Source organism: Mustela nigripes, chromosome 1, assembly GCF_022355385.1.
Source record: "Mustela nigripes isolate SB6536 chromosome 1, MUSNIG.SB6536, whole genome shotgun sequence".
NCBI lineage: Eukaryota > Metazoa > Chordata > Mammalia > Carnivora > Mustelidae > Mustela > Mustela nigripes.
In genome coordinates this window covers 146,721,618-146,740,439 of record NC_081557.1, presented here as the reverse complement: position 1 = coordinate 146,740,439, position 18,822 = coordinate 146,721,618, and the positions used below count along the sequence as shown (strand labels likewise).

General features: G+C 35.6%; 1 protein-coding gene across 2 annotated transcripts; it reads right to left on the bottom strand.

The window, feature by feature from the left end:
• On the bottom strand, positions 1-17,221 carry PLRG1 (pleiotropic regulator 1). Of its 2 annotated transcripts, none has more exons than XM_059374997.1 (15): positions 17,113-17,221; positions 15,731-15,837; positions 14,566-14,708; positions 13,675-13,728; positions 12,755-12,848; positions 12,466-12,553; positions 9,757-9,858; positions 8,234-8,326; positions 5,989-6,138; positions 5,804-5,905; positions 5,161-5,263; positions 4,149-4,257; positions 3,047-3,186; positions 2,364-2,557; positions 1-1,782 (listed from the first exon to the last, which is right to left on the bottom strand). In XM_059374997.1, the coding sequence occupies exons 1-15, from the start codon at positions 17,119-17,121 to the stop codon at positions 1,723-1,725; spliced, it is 1,548 nt and encodes a 515-aa protein (XP_059230980.1). In that variant the 5' UTR covers positions 17,122-17,221; the 3' UTR covers positions 1-1,722. The 2 variants fall into 2 exon arrangements, with proteins under 2 accessions (XP_059230980.1, XP_059230989.1); XM_059375006.1 differs by lacking the exon at positions 17,113-17,221 and adding an exon at positions 15,373-15,444 and having other exon boundaries at positions 15,731-15,814.
• Between the last annotated feature and the right edge of the window lie 1,601 nt (positions 17,222-18,822).

The following is an 18,822-nucleotide window of genomic DNA, read 5'->3' as shown; positions in this document are numbered from 1 at the left end:
TGCAAGTGTAGTGGATTTCTTTATTTAAGCTTACAAAATACATGCTTATAGAAAATTAAAACATTATAGAAATATATAAAGCCAATCATGAAAGTTCTCCCACAATTTTACTCCCTCACAAAGCCACTGTTAACAATGTGGTATTACTATCCCATTATTTTTTAAAGCATTAACAAGTTAATCTACAAAAAAATGTTTCCACAACTTTTACCTAAGAGTAAAGTTTGGACACCTTATTATAAGTCCAGAGACATTCATCACTTTTAATGGATAGAAATAAATTGCATGAATGTACCATAATCTATTAAACCATCCCTTACTGATAGGACATCTGAGCTAGTTTTAATAATTAAAGAATAAAGGTGCAGTAAACTTGCTTGTGTACACTTGTCAGATTATTCATATTGGGCAGTTTCCTAATATCTTTAATGAAGAATTAGCCAAACGCTTTGAGCATTTTCAATATACTCTGAAAAACAACCCTCCTACAGATTATAAAATAATACTCCCACCTACAGCATGCAAGATGGGGTATGTATAATTTAGAAATGCTTGTTCAAAATTATGGTGCATTTTAAAATCTGAATAAAAATCTGTATCAGTTGTTCTTGTAACTGTGTTTTCTAACTACAGAAAGTGAAGGTGGACACAGTTTCTTGACTGATGGGGAATTAGGATCCTAAGGGCAGGGTTTTGAAAACTCCTATTTACCATAAGGAATAGGTATTAGCAACTTAAATAACACTTTTCCAGAAAGTCTTCAAAAAGACTGCAGCCCTTGCTTGCCACAGCTTCCAATACCTCCACTGGTATCTCATTAATCCGTTCAGGTTTTGATACCTATATTGGTATCCTATTGCTTGTAGAATAAAATCCAAACTCCAAACGTGCTTTCTCTACCACCAACCAGCTGTACTCATTACTCAACAGCAGCAAACAATTCTTTGCTTCTAGAACACACCCCGTTTCACAGGTGTGGTTTCATTCACTGTATGCCTCATCCTAGGATACTAGTTTCCCTCTCTGCCCTCTCAAGACAGCTCAAATACCTGGACTCTACGAAGTCTTCCACAATGCTCTCTGGGAAAAAGTGATGGTCTTTTCCTGCACTACTCCAGCTTTTTGCCTCTATCTCTATTATAGCACTTCTGTAATAAGCTAACTAGGGTGATGGAGGACATATATCTTACTTGGCTATCTCCTGAACAGCATCCAGTGCAGAACTTTGTAGAACATGCGCTCAAAAAACTGTTTGTGGAATAAACATACATAAGTAAGACTTCTAATCCTTTAGTCCCCAATTATTAGTCGGATACTAATTCTTAAAGGACTAAAGCAAAAACAAAAATAAAGGCCCCCCCGCCAAAATGCAACTGCTCCCCTTGAAACAAGTCCTTATTATGGTAAGCAGTTTAAGTTTTTTTTAAAAAAGTCTTTTAATAAAACTGACAATTCTACTTTTAGAACAGTCATGTTCAACAAAACTACATAGGCTTGATATCTGCATCTTACTTCCTAGGATCTCTATTTATTTTGGAAATAACAACATGGGGGGCAGTTTATTATAAAATATGAAACAGGAATCATTTAAGCATGTGAGTTTCTGCTTTATATTCCTAACCAGAACACAAAATGACTGGATATTCTCATCAACACCAAGCTATTTTTTTTTTTTTTTTAAGGGAAAAAAAAAAAAGGAGCCACCATGAAGATAATGCCATATTAAAATCTCTTTCTCTTGATAATTTCTGGCTTCCAGCTGACTGGATGAGTTTCTTCTGTCTGGAAACAGAAAATTAAAGAAGTTAAAACAAAGTATTATTAATTTGCTATATATTAAGAACTCTCTTCCTAACAAAAATAAGGCATCTATTCTTATATTATTGTATTGGTTTACATATTATATTGATTGGCATTACATATTTAGTAGTTCTTTAACAATTTTAGGAATAGCTGACAGACTTTTGCATCATCTGAACCTAATAAAGAATGAATGAGTTCACTACAAATTCAGTTCATGATTTTTCAAGTCTAATAAAATTAGTATTTAGGTATTTTAGTAATACCAATGCTTATGATTTTAAAGTTAATTTGCAGAGCAATTTATTTGTTTGTGGTTATTCTTGATGTAAGATTTTCCCTAGTAATTGTAGTAAAGATAAACTAAAACAATCTATGGATTCACTGGCATCAACAAAACCAATACAGAAATCTATGAGCAGACATTATTCAAGATGACAAATACCTTAATACTATGAAGATCATTTTCCTTTCTGATAATTTCAATAACTTTAAAATGAGAAAGTACTTGCAAAATTGGTATGGTTGACTTACTTTACATCAAAATGTAATAGTAAACTTACCGCTGTATCATCTTCTTTATACACTTTAATGGTTTTATCAGCTTCAGCTGTTAGTAACCGACTTTCAGACTGATCAAAAGCACAAGCAAATATTCCTGATTCACTGTCCAAAGATCCAGGCTGCACAGCTGCATGAACTCTCTGGAAATTGTAGCCAGTTCTCCAGTCCCAAAGATGCATTGTGCCATTGTCAGCTTAAAGGAAAAAATCTAATTAAACGTGGTATCCTTTGAACAATTCAGCTTGGCAAGCATTTAAGCACCATCCATGAGTCAGGCACCATGACCATAAAGACTAAATAGAGTTATAAGACACAGGAAATCCAGCTTCTCTTGATATTGGTTTGTCTATGTTCATTTGTGACTAACCCAGAATTTATTATAGAGCTCAAAAAGCACCAGAAAATGCTATCTAGTTCTGGAATACGTAACCAAAATTTAGGTAATTCTCAGCGTGAATAGATTAGATTTATCACGTGGGAACTCAAAGACGACTAAACTATGAAATATGATGCATGTATGACAAATAAGCATGAACACACATAGGAACATCCAAATACACATTAATCAAGTTATGCTATAATACTTAGGTGGGATGGCTTAGAAATTTTATAAATGTTTACTCATTTACTAAAAGAAAAAATGACAGACTAAAACACATTTATTATTAAAATCTTACTTTACCTCCAGAAACAAGCACTCCATCAGAATTCACTGTCAATGTGTTAATAATAGCATTATGACCGGAAAGATTTTGAATAAAACTTCCATCAGGGAATTTCCACTGTTTTATATTATCGGGAGAGCCAGATGCAAATGTATAACTGAAATAAGATGAAAAAGAATTCACAACTAAGTAAACCGAGTTAAGTAAAATGGTGAATTCAGAAAGCTTTTTATGGTTATATTCTACATGTGTAGTTATGGATCTATATAGTTGTATCAAAATATTATTGTCATACCAAGAGGTAAAATACGAAGACATTTGTTCCAAGTTAAATCAGATCTTCAAATTATTTTTAATGTATTTTAAGTTCTAGATTAATCTTTCTCCTTTCTCCAATGCTCTCCACTGAGCTAAAGCAACGAATGTACAAACCTCTAGATTCACATTAAGGGCAAGGGGTTATGAAACTATTCTGGACAGAGCAAGAGGGGGCTCTATGAAGAAAGGAAATGAATGGAAGAAACAGATAGCAAGAGGAAGAGAGAGAAAAAGGAAGTGAACCAGAAGAAGAAAGGGAGCGAGGAAGATAGAAAGGGAGGAAGGGAATAATGGATAAGAGGGAGAGGACAGAAAAAAAAATCAATGTGGCCAGAAAAGTGTCAGGGTGATATACAAGGAACAGACTGAGATCTTATGCTGTACCTATGGACACCCTGATTATATTGTTCAGGGTTTCTACTTTTTTTCTATGTATACTAACTTCCTCCTTAAGAATTAAGCTATTCTATGTATATCTCAGTATCCAATAACATTTCTGTCAAACACTAAATCCATTTTCTATTTAGTCTCTACTCTGACATGCAGTTTTAGCCATGATTTATTTATATGGTCTCATCTGACACTCTCATTTTTCACCTTGTGGAAAATTTTCCTCATTATATATAGGTCATGAAGCAAAATACTACACAAGAAAAATGAAAGAAATCCATGTTCGTAAGTGGCACAGGCCTGGAAATGACAATGGCTAAACAGCTACCAAAGTAGCACTAATGTTGGTATTTCTATACTTATTCTAAAAATGGAAGAAAAAAGACAAGCTAATTAAGAAAATGTACTTACTGTCTTGGGTGTAAAACCACAGCCCTGACTGATTTTTTGTGATTTGTTAATGTGACTCTTGTTTTTCCAGCCACCAAATCCCATAATCGTATTGTTGTATCATGGCTTCCTATAATGAAAACACACATCCATAAAATATAGACCAAGAAAAATTATGCAAAAATTAAACATAACATATGAATCAGTTTTCCATAGACACATACATACTACATGAAAGTCATACCAACTCCTCACTCATTACTTTACAGTTCCAAACTTATAGGTTGGTTTTAAATTTAATGCTTAAAAAAAATGCAGTAAGTGCTTAAAACACTATCAACTGAACAGCTAGAACAAACACCAGTAGTTCCCCTAATGATAGGGGAAGGAAAAAAAACAAATGATTTTTTTATTTTAAAGATTATATTTATTTATCAGAGAGAGAGAGGGAGAGCGAGCGAGCACAGGAAGACAGAATGGCAGGCAGAGGCAGAGGGAGAAGTGGGCTCCCTGCCGAGCAAGGAGCCCGATGAGGGACTCCATCCCAGGACACTGGGATCATGACCGAGCCGAAGGCAGCTGCTTAACCAACTGAGCCACCCAGGTATCCCTAAAACAAATGATTTTTAATTAACAAAATACATCAAGTGAAGAAATTATTTTCTACTCTTAGAGTAAAGGTCTTATTACTAACCTTACCATTGGCAAAACAAGACTCAAACCAGCTCTAAAGGTTATTGGTCTCTGGGTATTTTGTCTTTTAGTTTCAGTTTCCTAGACTAGTAATTCTGATACTATGAAACAATGTCTGAATGTATCTCACAGCACCATTTTCTAGTCAGACATTACATGACACTGTGTATGACATAGTCTATGATAGGTAAATATATCCTATGAAATGTAAAGAATATGAGATAAAAAACAATCAAATACAATGTACCTCTGTAACAAAGCAAGAATCAGTGAATATGAAAAGTGTAATGTATAATCATAATGCATTCTGATAAAACTGTAAACTTAGCATCAATCATACCAGTAATAATCTGTGGTTCTGCAGCTTGACACCTCACTGTAGCAACTGCATTGGTATGTCCAGATAATGTATGTACACTGGCTTTAGTTCTTACATCCCAAATCTGTAAAAACACAAGAGACATACCATCAGAGTGAACAGGTATTCATATCTTAGGCAGGTAACTGGACCAATTCAAGCCTGGGAATTTACCAAACAACCATGCCTGAATGGAATGAAAAATCATTTCAAAGAAAAGATAATGATATGTAAGCTGGATGGGAAATGTAGACTGGAGGCAGCTGACAGGAAAAAACAAAAAAACAAAAAACAACTAAAAGATCAGGGTACTGAAAGTGTTACAAATGGGCATAATGGGACTACTGAAGGAAAGAGCTAATGGAAACTGTTGCAGTGATGGAATAGAATGTGTGAGTGTCCCACTTCAGAGGCAGGGCACTCCCAATAATAAACATGATGAAGCCACAGCACTGAAAATGAAGGTAGAAAAACATACATGCCAAGAAACTGAGGGACTGGGCTATTGCTGGTGGAGACAACTATCTTTAATACTCCAACAAATAATATACGACTCCCTGACCAAATATGCATATTGTAAGATGCAATATGTTTACAAAGAAACACAAAGCTCTATTTCATTTACCCGTGCAGTGGAATCCCGACTACAGGTCACCAGCACATCAATTGTTGGGTGCAAATCCAAACCATACACTGCACTCAGATGTCCATGATAGTGCCTTATAACCTAAAAATAAAGCAAGAGAATTAAAATATCTATAAAGAAAACCAGTGGTTCTTAATGTTTTAAATCCTTAACTCCAAACCTACCTTATTATATTCGAGATCCCAGCATTTGACTTGTTTGTCTTCTCCACAGGAGAAGAGGTAAGGGCTCCGTGTGCTTACTATCACACCACGCACTGTACTAATATGCCCAGTTAATGACAGTTTTAATTTGCCACTAGCCAAGTCCCAAATCTGCAATGAAAGAATATTTAATTTTTCTTAATTATTTCAAAGCAAATTTTTATGATTCTTAAGATTTAAATTAAATCTTCAGAACCTAAAAGTATAAACATACAAAACTTCAAAAATATTCAAAATAATCTCCCACTAATCTCCTCTTTCCTTAAGCAGGGGAAAACAGAATTAAAAAACACTTTCAAGCTGGGAAATCATTTGCAGTAAGTGACAAAATCTTAACATATAAAAGGGTATCACAGATGATGAAAGTATGAATACCATATTAACAAGCAAGGATGGCAACGACTTAGAAAAAAAAGACAACAAAACCCTATAGAAACAACCTAAATGTCCATCAATGGATGGATTTTTAAAATGTGTGTGTGCGCACACGTGCACATGCTCACACACACACACGCACACAATGGACGGTCATTCAGGCATGAAAAAGAATGAAATCTTGCCATTTACAATATGGATGAACCTCAAGTGTGTTATGCTATGTGAAGTAAGTCAGACCAAGAAAGACAAATATTATGTGATTTCACTGATATGTGAACTCTAAAAACAAACAAACAAACAAAAACCAAGCTCACAGATACAGAGAACAGATTAGTGGTTGCCAGTGATGAGGGTGGGGAGTGGGTGAAATGGGTCAAGAGTCAAATGTACAAACTTCCAGTTATAAAATAGGTAAGTCATGGGGATATAATGTTCAGCCTGGCAATTATAGTTAATAATACTGCACTGCATATTTAAAAGTTGCTAAGAGAGTAGATGTTAAAAGTTCTCACTATAAGGAAAAAAAGTTCTGTAACTATGTATGGTGACAGATGTTAACTAGATTTGTTGTGGTGATTTCACAATATACACAAATACAGTATCATTATGTTGAACACCCAAAACTAACATAATATTGTACATCAATTACACTTCAATAAAAAAATATATACATGCTGAACAGCTTTATTGGGTATCAAAAGTACAACCCCACTAGAAATTTTTTATGGACAGTTTTTAAAAGATTAGATAACCACTTCTGCTTAACATGTTAGTAGATATTTTTAAAGACACACAGTGTGTTGAAAAGGATCCTCTCATACACTGCAAGTAACAAATCACCCATTTTGGAAAGTAATTTGTACTTTGGGTATCAACTTCAAAAATGTTTGACCCATTAATTCCATTTCTGGGAATCTATCATAACAAAATAACTTAAAATACAGCAAATAACTTTACGCACAAAAATTATAGCAGTACTTGTGATAGTGAAAATCAAGACACTAAAAACTTTGATGTCTAAAAATAGGAAGAGTATAGATTATTTAAATGATACATCACGAAACCATTTAAAAAATGTTCATTTTTATACAAAAATATGCATCTGATATATTAAGTAGAAAAAAAGCAGAGTACAAAATTACATATTGATTGTCATTTTTTTAATTTATGTATATTTTTTAATATTTGAGAGACAGCATGTGCATATAGGGGAAGGGTGGGTGGAGCAAAGGGAAGAGAGAGTGCCTCAAGCAGATTCCATGTTGAGTGCAGAGCCTGATGCAGGGCCCGATCTCACAACCCTGAGATCAGGACCAACCCTGAAACCAAGAGTCAGTCGCTTAACTGACTGAGCAACCCAGACGCCCCCATCATGATTTTTTAGAGAAACATATTTATACACATAAAAAAAAGCTCAGAAGGAAATGTAATGACACATAGACACAGAAATAAATACTTAAAAAGAAATTTGTTCAGATTATCTGACAGTGTTGGATTATGTATAGGTCTGTGTTCTTTAATACTTTTCTGTATTTTCTACACTTTTTATGTATAAGCATGCTTGAATTCTATAACCAGAGTTGAAAAAATGTTAAATATCAAGGTATTAGTGGTAGATAGAGAATATGTACTGTTTGGAAAAAAACCTGTTATTTAAATACCACTTTCCAAACATACTTGAAACACTGAACTGATAAAGATAATAAATTTTATTCCATACTCAGGTCTAAGAAATCAGAGGAACTCCAAAAGCAATTCCAGTAATAATAAAAGATTAAATTTATGTAGCAAATACAAAGTCATAAGTTCTTTTTCTTCCTCCTATTACCTTTATAGTTCTGTCAGCAGATCCAGTTACGAACCACTGATTTCCAGGTTCTACAGCAATACAGCGAACCCAGCCAAGATGCCCACTAATTACCTGTATAAAACAAAACGTAGAATGGGCAGACTCATTAGAGGTTAAGTTAAAGTTTATTCAAATCAACTCATGACACACAAGTCAAGTTTGAACAGCCCCTCCTTGTATCTTCAAATACATTATACAATTATTTAACAAATAGATTTTAGAATTATAAATACTAAATTACCTTCAATCAGTAAACAGATACAAACTATGACATAGCTATACAATGGAATACCACTCAGCAATAAAGAGGAATATATTAATACATGCCACAATTTGGAGGACTCTCAAAGGCATTAAGCTGAAAGAAAGAAGGAAGGAAGTCTCAAAAGGTACATACTGTGTAATTCCATTATATAACAAAATTGAAAAAACACCACTATAGTATGGATAACAGATGAACAGCTGCCAGGGGTACGGAATGGTATGACTATAAAATAATAGCACAGGGTGGGGTCCCTGGGTGGCTCAGTGGGTTAAGCCTCTGCCTTCACTCAGGTCATGATCTCAGGGTCCTGGGATCAAGCCCCACGTCGGGCTCTCTGCTCAGCAGGGAGCCTGCTTCCCCCTTCTCTCTAAGCCTGTCTCTCTGCCTATCTATGATCTCTGTCTGTCAAATAAATAAATAAAATATTTAAAAAAAAATAATAGCGCAGGACTGTTTTTTTTTGTGTTGGAACTTCTATACACTGACTGTGGCAGTGATTACCCAAATTTATACGTCTCTTAAAATTTACTTGGTATGTACACCAAAAGAAAGTCCATTTAGTATATAACTAGAGAACTAAAATTCAGCATATATATTTTGTGTAGCTATGGTTTTCCTACTATATATGTTTCATTTCAGATCTAGTACATTTTGAATTATTATTATTTTTTTAAAGATTTTAGTTATTTGCCAGAGAGAGAGAGCCCAAGCAGGGGGAGCAGCAGGCAGAGGGAGAGGAAAAAGCAGGTTCCCAGTTGAGTAGGGAAACCAATGAGGGGCTCAATCCCAGGAACACGGGACCCTGACCTGCGCCAAAGGCAGAGCTTAACAACTGAGCCACCCAGGTGACCCTTGAATCATTTAAATTTACTACATCTGAAAAGATAATCAATAGAATAATCAAAGAAATATCATCATATGTTGTTCTTCCTCTTGGCCTTCACATTAAACACTTCAAATGCTTACAAAATTTATTTCATCTGTTCTCCATGTTTTAATGGTTTTGTCAACCTTTTATACTCTATTTTACAGGAAATATGTACATGGCTTTTACTTAAAGAAGTCTCCTTCTAAGATGTCTTTTAAGATTGTGCCTAAAACCCTTCCCACATCCCATCTCAGATCACTTTACCAGTTCTCATATTCACTCCTTTTCTTCCATATTCTATTCCTGAGCTCTTAGTAAATGGAAAGCAATAATCATTCCTACAGTGGAGTAATATACATATTCACTCACCCTGTAGAGTTTCCATGGTGGGTGCCACTGGGGTTTCGGCATTGTGGGGGCTTTTTTAGCCATCAGTGCAGAGTTCTTGGCATTGCCAGCCTCCATAACGGCCTAGATACAGAACAGATTACACTATTGTTAAAAAGACATCGTACCTAATATTTCACATTCATTCAAAGAAGAAAAATTCAGAAAGGGGATTTATGAGGTTTTTTTTCTCTTAATTGAAGAGGAAAAGACAAAATATGGCATAAATAGAAAATGTTGGCATAAGTGAGACTTCGATTCAGAACTATATTTTCCATGTTAATTTTAAGAATCAATTAAAAAATCTCAGAGGCAGAACATTAGACTTAAGAGCACGTATCACTGTATGTGGGTTCATAAACCCTGCTCTGCTAATTACTAGCTGACTGGCTTGAAGTAAAAATTATATAGCCTCTGTGCCTGCTTTGTAACATGGAAATAACAGTGCCTACCTCAAACAGTTACCGTGAAAATAGTGTTAACTACTCTAAATGCTCTGTGTAAGCTTCTATTATTATTTGAATAATTGTAAGTGGTTTAATGCCACTGCCTTTCATTGTTGTATTTTCACATTATGGACTTTATAGGAAAAGGAGAAACTATTTATTAAAAAAAAATTTAGGTAGTATTTTTTTTTTAATTTAAATTCAATTAATTAACATACAGTGTATTACTAGCTGCAGAGGTAGAGTTCAGTGATTTATCAATTGTATATAACACCCAGTGCTGATTACATCACGTGTCCCCCTTAATGCCCATCACTCAACCCCATTCCCCCTCTCCTCCAACAACTCTCAGTTTGTTTCCTGTGGTTGAGAGTCTCCTATGTTTGCCTCTCTGATTTCATCTTGTTTTATTTTTCCCTCTCTTCCTCAATGTTCTTCTGTTTCTTAAATTCCATGAATAAAATTAGGTAACTTTCTCCAAGATATTTCTCTTAATATAATACTCTCTAGCTCCATCCACGTCCTTGTAAATGGCAAGAGTTCTTTTGTTTTTTGATGGCTGAGTAATATTCCACTGTATATATACCACTCTTCATCCATTCATCTGTTGATGGACATCTGGGCTCTTCCAGAGTTTGGCTACTATGGACATTGCTGCTATAAACACTGGGGTGCAGGTGCCCCTTTGGTCACTACATTGTATCTTAAGGGCAAATACCTGGTATTGCAAATGCTGGGTCATAGGTAGCTCTATTTTCAACCTTTTGAGAAACCTCCATACTGTTTTCCCGAGTGGCTGCACCAGCCTACATTCCCACCAACAGGGTTCCTCTTTTTCCACATGCTCTCCAACATTTGTTGTTTCCTGAGTGGTTTATCTTAGCCATTCTGACTGGCATGAAATGGTATCTCACTGTGGTTTTGATTTGTATTTCCCTGCTGCCGAGTAATATTAAGCATTTTTTCATGTGTCTATTGGCCATTTGTATGTCTTCTTTGAAGAAATGTCCATTGATGTCTTCTGACCATTTTTTTGACTGGATTGTTCTTTGGGTGTTGAGTTTGGTAGGTTCTTTATAGATCTTGGATCCTAACCCTTTATCTGATAAAACTTTTGCAAATATCTTCTCCCATTTTGTAGATTGTCTTTTGGTTTTGTCAACTATTTCCTTTGCTGTCCAAAGCTTTTTACTGGGGCACCTGGGTGGCTCAGTGGGTTAAAGCCTCTGCCTTCGGCTCAGGTCATGATCCCAGGGTCCTGGGACTGAGCCCCATATCGGGCTCTCTGCACAGCAGGGAGCCTGCTTCCTCCTCTCTCTCTACCTGCCTCTCTGTCTACTTGTGATCTCTGTCTGTCAAATAAACAAATAAAATCTTAAAAAAAAAAAAAAAATTTTTATCTTAATGAAGTCCCAATAGCTCATTTTTGCCTTTGTTTCCCTTGTCTTTGGAGAAGTTTAATATTTTAAAAGGTATTCTAGCTGATGTACCATCTACTACTAACATCCAACCATCCACCCAAAAAATACTTAAGTCCGTAAGTTCCTACCATCAAGAAGCTTATATTACCTCCTCCTTAGGAGACAGAAAGCCTGGGCAGAGATCTATGAATGGAGGCAAAAGAAGAAATGTGGTGGAAAGACCACAAATTCATTCATTTAGCCTGCAGTTACTCAAGTGACAGCTGATAAAATAAACTAGATATTTTCACAGTTATTCTTTTTATAATTACTTTCACCAGTAACATTAGCTGCCATTTAACTTACAAATAAATAAACTTCCATATTTCTAAGTATTCATTTATAAGATACTACCTGCACAGCCTGTGAATATTACATTACTAACAGCACTCAACTCAAATTATGTAAACCAACTTAAGAGTTTTAAAAAAAGAGACTTTCCTATCTAACACATACTAATACACATTTCAGAATAGCCTTCCTTATATTTTTAATAGTGGACAACAAAGAGTAACATACACTATATCAACGTTAAGTATTAGATACAATGTGCAACAGACACAGAATTTGAGTTTTTAAATTCTAAACGATATGCAAAATCACTAGCAACTTAAATTTTAGGGCTATGAAATATTAATTGGCTCAGTCAGCTGTTATCTAATGAGTAGCAAGGAATTTTTTCATTTACTTAATATTTAACCTAAGACTCTTGGGATAAAAGGAAATAAGGCAACAAGTTCCAAAAGTTGGAAATCTGCAGCATGATTTGACACAGAAAAACTTACTGGAGTCATCCCTGCAGGCTGTGAACGGTCAGAAGCCCCTGGATGTCGGTATTCACCTCCAGCAGGTGCATTACGATTCGCATCAACCCTGAGGCAAAAGAAATGTCATATTCTAAGTAATTGTCTTCAGTCATGTGTTGTGCAGAACCAACTCTTCAAATTTTGTAAGCATTGATAAAGGAACATGTCATATAACACATAATTATAAAGAAATCTTAAAATGAGAAAAAATGTACACACAGAATTATGCTTTCAAAATCTGTATAATTGTAAGCGTAATACTTCATACCTGGTCTGAGAAGATGGTAATGCCACAGCTAAGGACTGTGCGGCTGATTCACTTGGCATTCTCTGGATCTTAGTATCTGCTGTCAAAGCAACTCCTGTTTAAAAAAAAAAAATCAATTCCTTTTAGTAGCTATCTTTGATTTCACTTACAGGGGTTTAAAATAAAATACTGGAAGAAAACACGTGATTATCTCCAAGTGATGATTATTACAAAAATTTCTCTGATGTTTTATCTTTTCTTTTTTTTTATAATAAATTTAAAATCAGATAACTCAAATTGGATTTAACCACAAGCAACCTGGTATTAACATATCCAAGATAGTAAAGTTAAATTTCTATTGTCTTGAAACATTACCTTAAGATATAAAAATTAAGCAGTTCCCAAATACTAACAGAATGTTTTCAAGAATAAATGTAAATTACTAAACAAGAAGCAACAATTTGCCTGTACTTTCAATGTGGTAATTCCATCTTCTAAAATTACTAGAACCTAGAACTGGAAACTTTTTGTCCTCCACACCATTATACTAGCCACTCCATTTATGTGCCAGCTGTCTACACACACAAATACCTAGTGGACATTTTATCACACCTGCTTCTACACTAACACTTCTATCACTCTTTTAAGTTTAGTGATAATAACATGTCTGTTTAACTCTCCATATAAGCATCTTTTAGCCTGGAGCAGTCTTACTGTCTTTGAATTCCTAGCATAGCACCTGAAAAAAAACCTAGATTTTTAAGAATGTTTGCTGAATGAAATATATGAAACTGAGTATTAGTTAACTATCATCTAAAAACCTATGCCTGGATGCCTGGCTACTGAGCTTATCTTATATTTTATAGGCAATTAGAATCACATTACTGGTTCATTCATGGAAATGTCTGTAAGATATTTCCAGTATGTAACAGCTCACTTACCAGGTCCTGGTGGATATGGATGTGTACCTGTCACCAAATATTCGACTTCTTGTCCTTAAAAAAGGAAGAGGAATCATCATCATCATCAGTGGCAAATTTATCATATATACAAGCATCATCTCTTTTAATGCATATTAAATTAACAACTAAAATGCTCAAATTTCCCCAACTAAACCCAAAGTTCAGAACCAAGATATACTGATTTTTGTTTTGACTTCTGAGGAACATGTACATAGGAAATTTCCTTGACTATTTGCTAATATGATGTTAAAAAAGCTGTATAATTCTAGTGGCTTGTAGAGAAATCATCCCATCAAGTAACAACCAACTCTGGTTTTTCTTCTAAGCAAATGACTTCTCTGGAACCTTAGATTATCTTTATTCACTGCAATTTCAGTGCTTAATATCACCTTTATGAATGATAGCCAAAATAGACAGATGGTCTTCCTACGGGTTAGAAGTTTTTCCTTTAGTCTCCACTGCGACCTTCTCTATATCCTAAGAATCTCTGTCATTATTATTCTACCACTTTTTTATTTCCTATAAGAAAAAAATTTTTTTTTGTTTAAAAAAAAAAAAAAAATCAATTCCTTTTAGTAGCTATCTTTGATTTCACTTCCAGGGGTTTAAAATAAAATACTGGAAGAAAACATGTGATTATCTCCAAGTGATGATTATTACAAAAATTGTAGTAATTGTAAAATAATAATTGTAATAATTGTAAAATCTCACTCACTACTCCAATGAGGAAATCAAGACTTCCATTATAATACCAATACAGTTGTTCAATAGGATACGGCTCTAATCTGTCCTTTTGGGACAGGCAGTAAAACATTTCATTTTTCCATTTTTAAAATAAAAGTCCTGATATTTTTGATAATGCATACTCACCTTGATTGGCAGGATACTGTTTATGACCATATGAATCCGATGCATTCTGAGGACCTTTCTCTTTAAAATTTTCTTTTGAAGTAGGCATATGCAACACAGGACCATACTCATTACGCAGCTTGATTGCCATTTTCCGTTTGTGACTATTTAAAAATTATGAACATAAGAATGTATCTCTGAGTTCTTTAAATATATTAACCTATGGAAATATACTCAGCCAAGAAACACAAGTACTTAAACAGCTAGGTTTGCCTAATCATGTAGAAAAAAATTCTATGAAGTTTTTAAAGTTAAACAGTATTTTAAAAAGCTTGAAGTGCATTTCCACACTTTTGTTCACAATCCACCACATAGCATCCATTAAGTCTAAGTAACATTTTAGTTTGTTAACTAATAAATATAAAACCTTTCATGATAAATTATCAAGGGTCTGACTTAAAAATATATAGAAACTAGTATATCCTTGTAAAAACCTCAAAGTCAAAATACTTTCATTCAAATGTATAAATATAAAACTATAGTAAAATCTTCTATCATAATCTTTACTGGATGTATCTAAAAAGATTAATTAGAACTAATCAACGTACTTAATTAGTCCAATATTTTTTAAAAGAAATGCACTTAGTATATTAATTTTAAGAGTAGCTCACTTTATAAATTAAATATAAATGCTTGTCTTAGGAATTAAATATAGTTTAAAAGGGTAAAGGACAAAGGAGGAACACTGCACATAATGCAATCCCAGACTGGAGCTGGAGATGTAGAACCAAAAATATGCCACCACTCAAAAATCTTCATCATACTAACGAGAAAAGATGGGAGTAGAGGTACTGGCCAGGTACAATTTCAGCTCAGCAAGGCTCTGAGAGCAGCGGGAAGCTGAAAGCACATACAAAGTGATTGATTATAAAATAAAACACCTAAAAGGGACTGTCCTAATTACTGGGTATTTATAAATGCAATTAATTAATGGGTTTTTTACTGTGAAAGACAAGGCCAAAAAAAAGTTAAATCAGCTTAAATCATGCCCAAACACCATTCATTATTGAATAGATATCCTATGTTAGTACCACTCACTAATCTTTAAAAGTTCCCCTCTCCTTGCTCTCTTCCCCCAACATCAGAAGTTTAAATATTCTAGCAACTGAAAAGGAACAATACCTACCTCTCTTCATCCAAAGGCACAGGTTTTCCATTATCAGCTACAAACATGTCATGCGTTCTCTTCAATGACCTGAACACAAGTGTGTGCACAGAATGTTTCTGTACCTCCTAGAAAGAAAGAACAGAATCACATACCTAGCTACAAACTACACGTATCATAACCCAAATTAAAGTCAAATTAGTTATATACTTTACATGTTTAAATATGTAAAAAGCTCTGTACCACTCACCACAGCTATTTGTAGCAAGCTATAGGAGTCAAGTTCAGAGAAGTAGAGGAAACTCCACATTGGCCAGAGCCCCCGGTATACCAGTAAGGGATGCCTGAGCTTAGTCATTTATTCAGTAAATATTTACTGAGCTCCCACTACGTGTCTGGCAGGTACTGGACTAGAAGCTAGCAAAAGAATGATGAAAAGGCAGCCATGGTCCCAGTGCTCAAGAGAAAACAAAAATAGGCAACACATTTTAGTAAGTGCTAGGAAGGAAACAAGCAAGGGGCTGGGGCAGAGAAAGAATTTAGGATAATTAAGAAAGATCTCTCTGGTATTAGTTAAGAAGAGAGGTAGCCTTGTGCACAGGAGGGGAAGAACAATCCAGGCAGAGAGAAAATGCCAGGTACACAGAACAATGAAGCAGGAGCTCCAAGAGAACTGTGTATGCTCCGTAGGAAGGTGGACTGTGATGCTGAAATGAGGTTCCAAAGGTAGACAAAGTCATCAGATTAAGAATTTTTTAAAAAATCTCTGCAGTAGTCTACACTTTTGCTCTAATAACATCGGGTCAAAAAAGGCTTTTAAGCCGAAGAAACTGTGGAGGGGGGAGAGTGTAACTAAAATGGAAGCGAGAACACCAGAAGGAAGCTAATGCACTGGTCCAGACAAAAGATGATGCTCGTCTGAATTAAGGGGAAGACAGTGGATATGGACAAGAATCAAGAAATATTCCTGAGATACAATGGACAAGGCTGGCTAACAGAACTGATGCAAAACTTCACAATGGCAGGTTGTCCTGGGGAAGAGCTGAAGGAAGGCACAAAGTTAACACCAGAGAGGGCTGCCAGTCTTTTAGGGCACACAACCATGGGCGCTATTCTGCAGACGGTGAATTCAACGCATCCAGAAGCACTGCCGAGTTCCAGGGTAAATAAGAACTGAGAAATTCTCTCAGGCGTCTCTCCCGGGAGTAACTTCCAGCTAGCGCTCCCATCCGGCCTCTCTCTAGCCCAGAAAAGCTTACGAGACTACCCGGCCTCGGCCAGAGAGCCTCCCTTCGCAGGCTCTCCTCTCCCCAAACGCCAAACACCCTCGTTCTCCCGCGTCAGCCGCCAAAGAAACACATTCCAGATGTGAACGACCCCTCAGGGCCCAAGTGTCACTTTACCTCGACCATGATGCTGCCGTACAACGCGCCGCTCCAAAAGACAAGAAACGCTAGTTCGCAACACAGAAACCGCTGCCACAACTGTGCAGTCCCTTCCGGAATCGACCGCCCTGGCACCGGATGTGACGCAATCCGCGCATGCGTACTGGTCGCCCGACGGCCTTCTGGGACCCAGGAGCGGGCCTTTTCCTTCGGGGGCGTGGCCTTGGCCCCGAGGTCGGAGGCGCTTAGTACCTCGTAACGTAAGGGTCTCACTCGCATCTCCGTAGAAGTCTTGAAATGGCATTTTCTGCCTTATTGTAAGACTTCAGTAGTTTGATTTAGCGATATGGTTGTTTGCGCTGTATTTCCAGAAGTTTAATTTTTTTCTTTTTTTTTCCAGCGAACCTAAGGAACCAGTTCTAGGAAGGGTCTGGAGCGAGCGAATCCCGGTCCTCCCTAAAACTTAAATGGTCCTGTCCTTTTGGGGCTCATCTCTGTGATTTACGCCGCCTGCTTCCACTACTTGGCCAAACTTGTCTGGAAGCATTTTGACGCCTTTGTAGCCTTAGCTCCTAAAAGCAATTCCACTTAGGCTGTTCAGTTAACACTTGTTGAGGGAATATTGTCGAATATTGCAAAGTTTGAGAAAGTTGGCATAGATTTTTGGTTTAGCATTATATAGCAAGTCCCCATATTTATTTTACGCTTTGTAGATTTTTTTTTTTAATATTTCAAAACTGCATAATTTTTGCTCGTCTCCTAGTTGTCTGGTAATTAATGTGGCGCCAACAATGCCAGGGTACAGCTTTTCAAAGCTGGTGGAAGAAAGACGCGACTGCAGAGTTGAGCCATTTTTATTTATTTACATCTTGGTGCCTAAATTTCGGTATTTTATCTTGTTTTTTTCCTCAGGTAAAATGCAGTTTTCTGTCAATCCTGCTCCATTACTTTTCTATGTAAAAAGAAAGATTGATGGAGATGGACACTTGTAAACTTGATAAACATTTCACTGGCCTTGCTTGTTCCTTAACCTAATCAATTCCACTGATCTACCCAGAGCATACAGCCCATTCTTTGAAAGGGGGAAAATATCTTACCAAAAGTATAGCAATATGAATTGATAATCTCATTAGAAATTCATTGGTTTTTAATTAATCAAACATTAAGGTCATGTTTCTACTTGAAAATACAATCATCTTTGAATTTGAGTGTGAGTTTGGTCTATGAATTAATCTTCTGTAACAGTGGCCACTGGTGGTAGAACTTGCAAAGAAATTGTGTAATTGTAAAAATATATACGAGGTAAGAGATATCATTCCCATAGCTAGTAATAGGTATACAAAAATATGATTTTAAAAGGCAATAAAATTATGGAAATATATGCAATATTCTGATATATCTATGGCAATGTAATAACTGCCTAGTTGGGCCTATTTACATGTTAGTCATCCTGGAAAAGTTTTATAAACCCAGGCTCATAATAAATTGTAATAGCTAAGGTAAATTGCACTAGATTATCCTTCTTTTAAAAAGCTCTGTTGAATCTATAGAATTATATTACCCACCTTAAAGTTTTATATAGACAAATAGAGCTCAGTGACCCACTTATGTAGTTCATGGATCTATGAATTACCTATGTTGCATGCAAATTTTATATTTATATCAGAACCTGGGTTTTGTGTTCTTTTCAAAACAAACCATAGATTTCTTTGGATTCATGAAAAGATG

What these genes read in the sequence shown, in the direction of transcription:
- PLRG1 (XM_059374997.1), bottom strand. An exon ending in GTGCCTTTGGATGAAGAGAG is followed by an intron (nt 14,709 to 15,730) that starts GTAGGTATTGTT and finishes ATTTTTAAATAG; the next exon opens with TCACAAACGGAAAATGGCAA. An exon ending in CACCATGGAAACTCTACAGG is followed by an intron (nt 8,327 to 9,756) that starts GTGAGTGAATAT and finishes TGTTTTATACAG; the next exon opens with GTAATTAGTGGGCATCTTGG.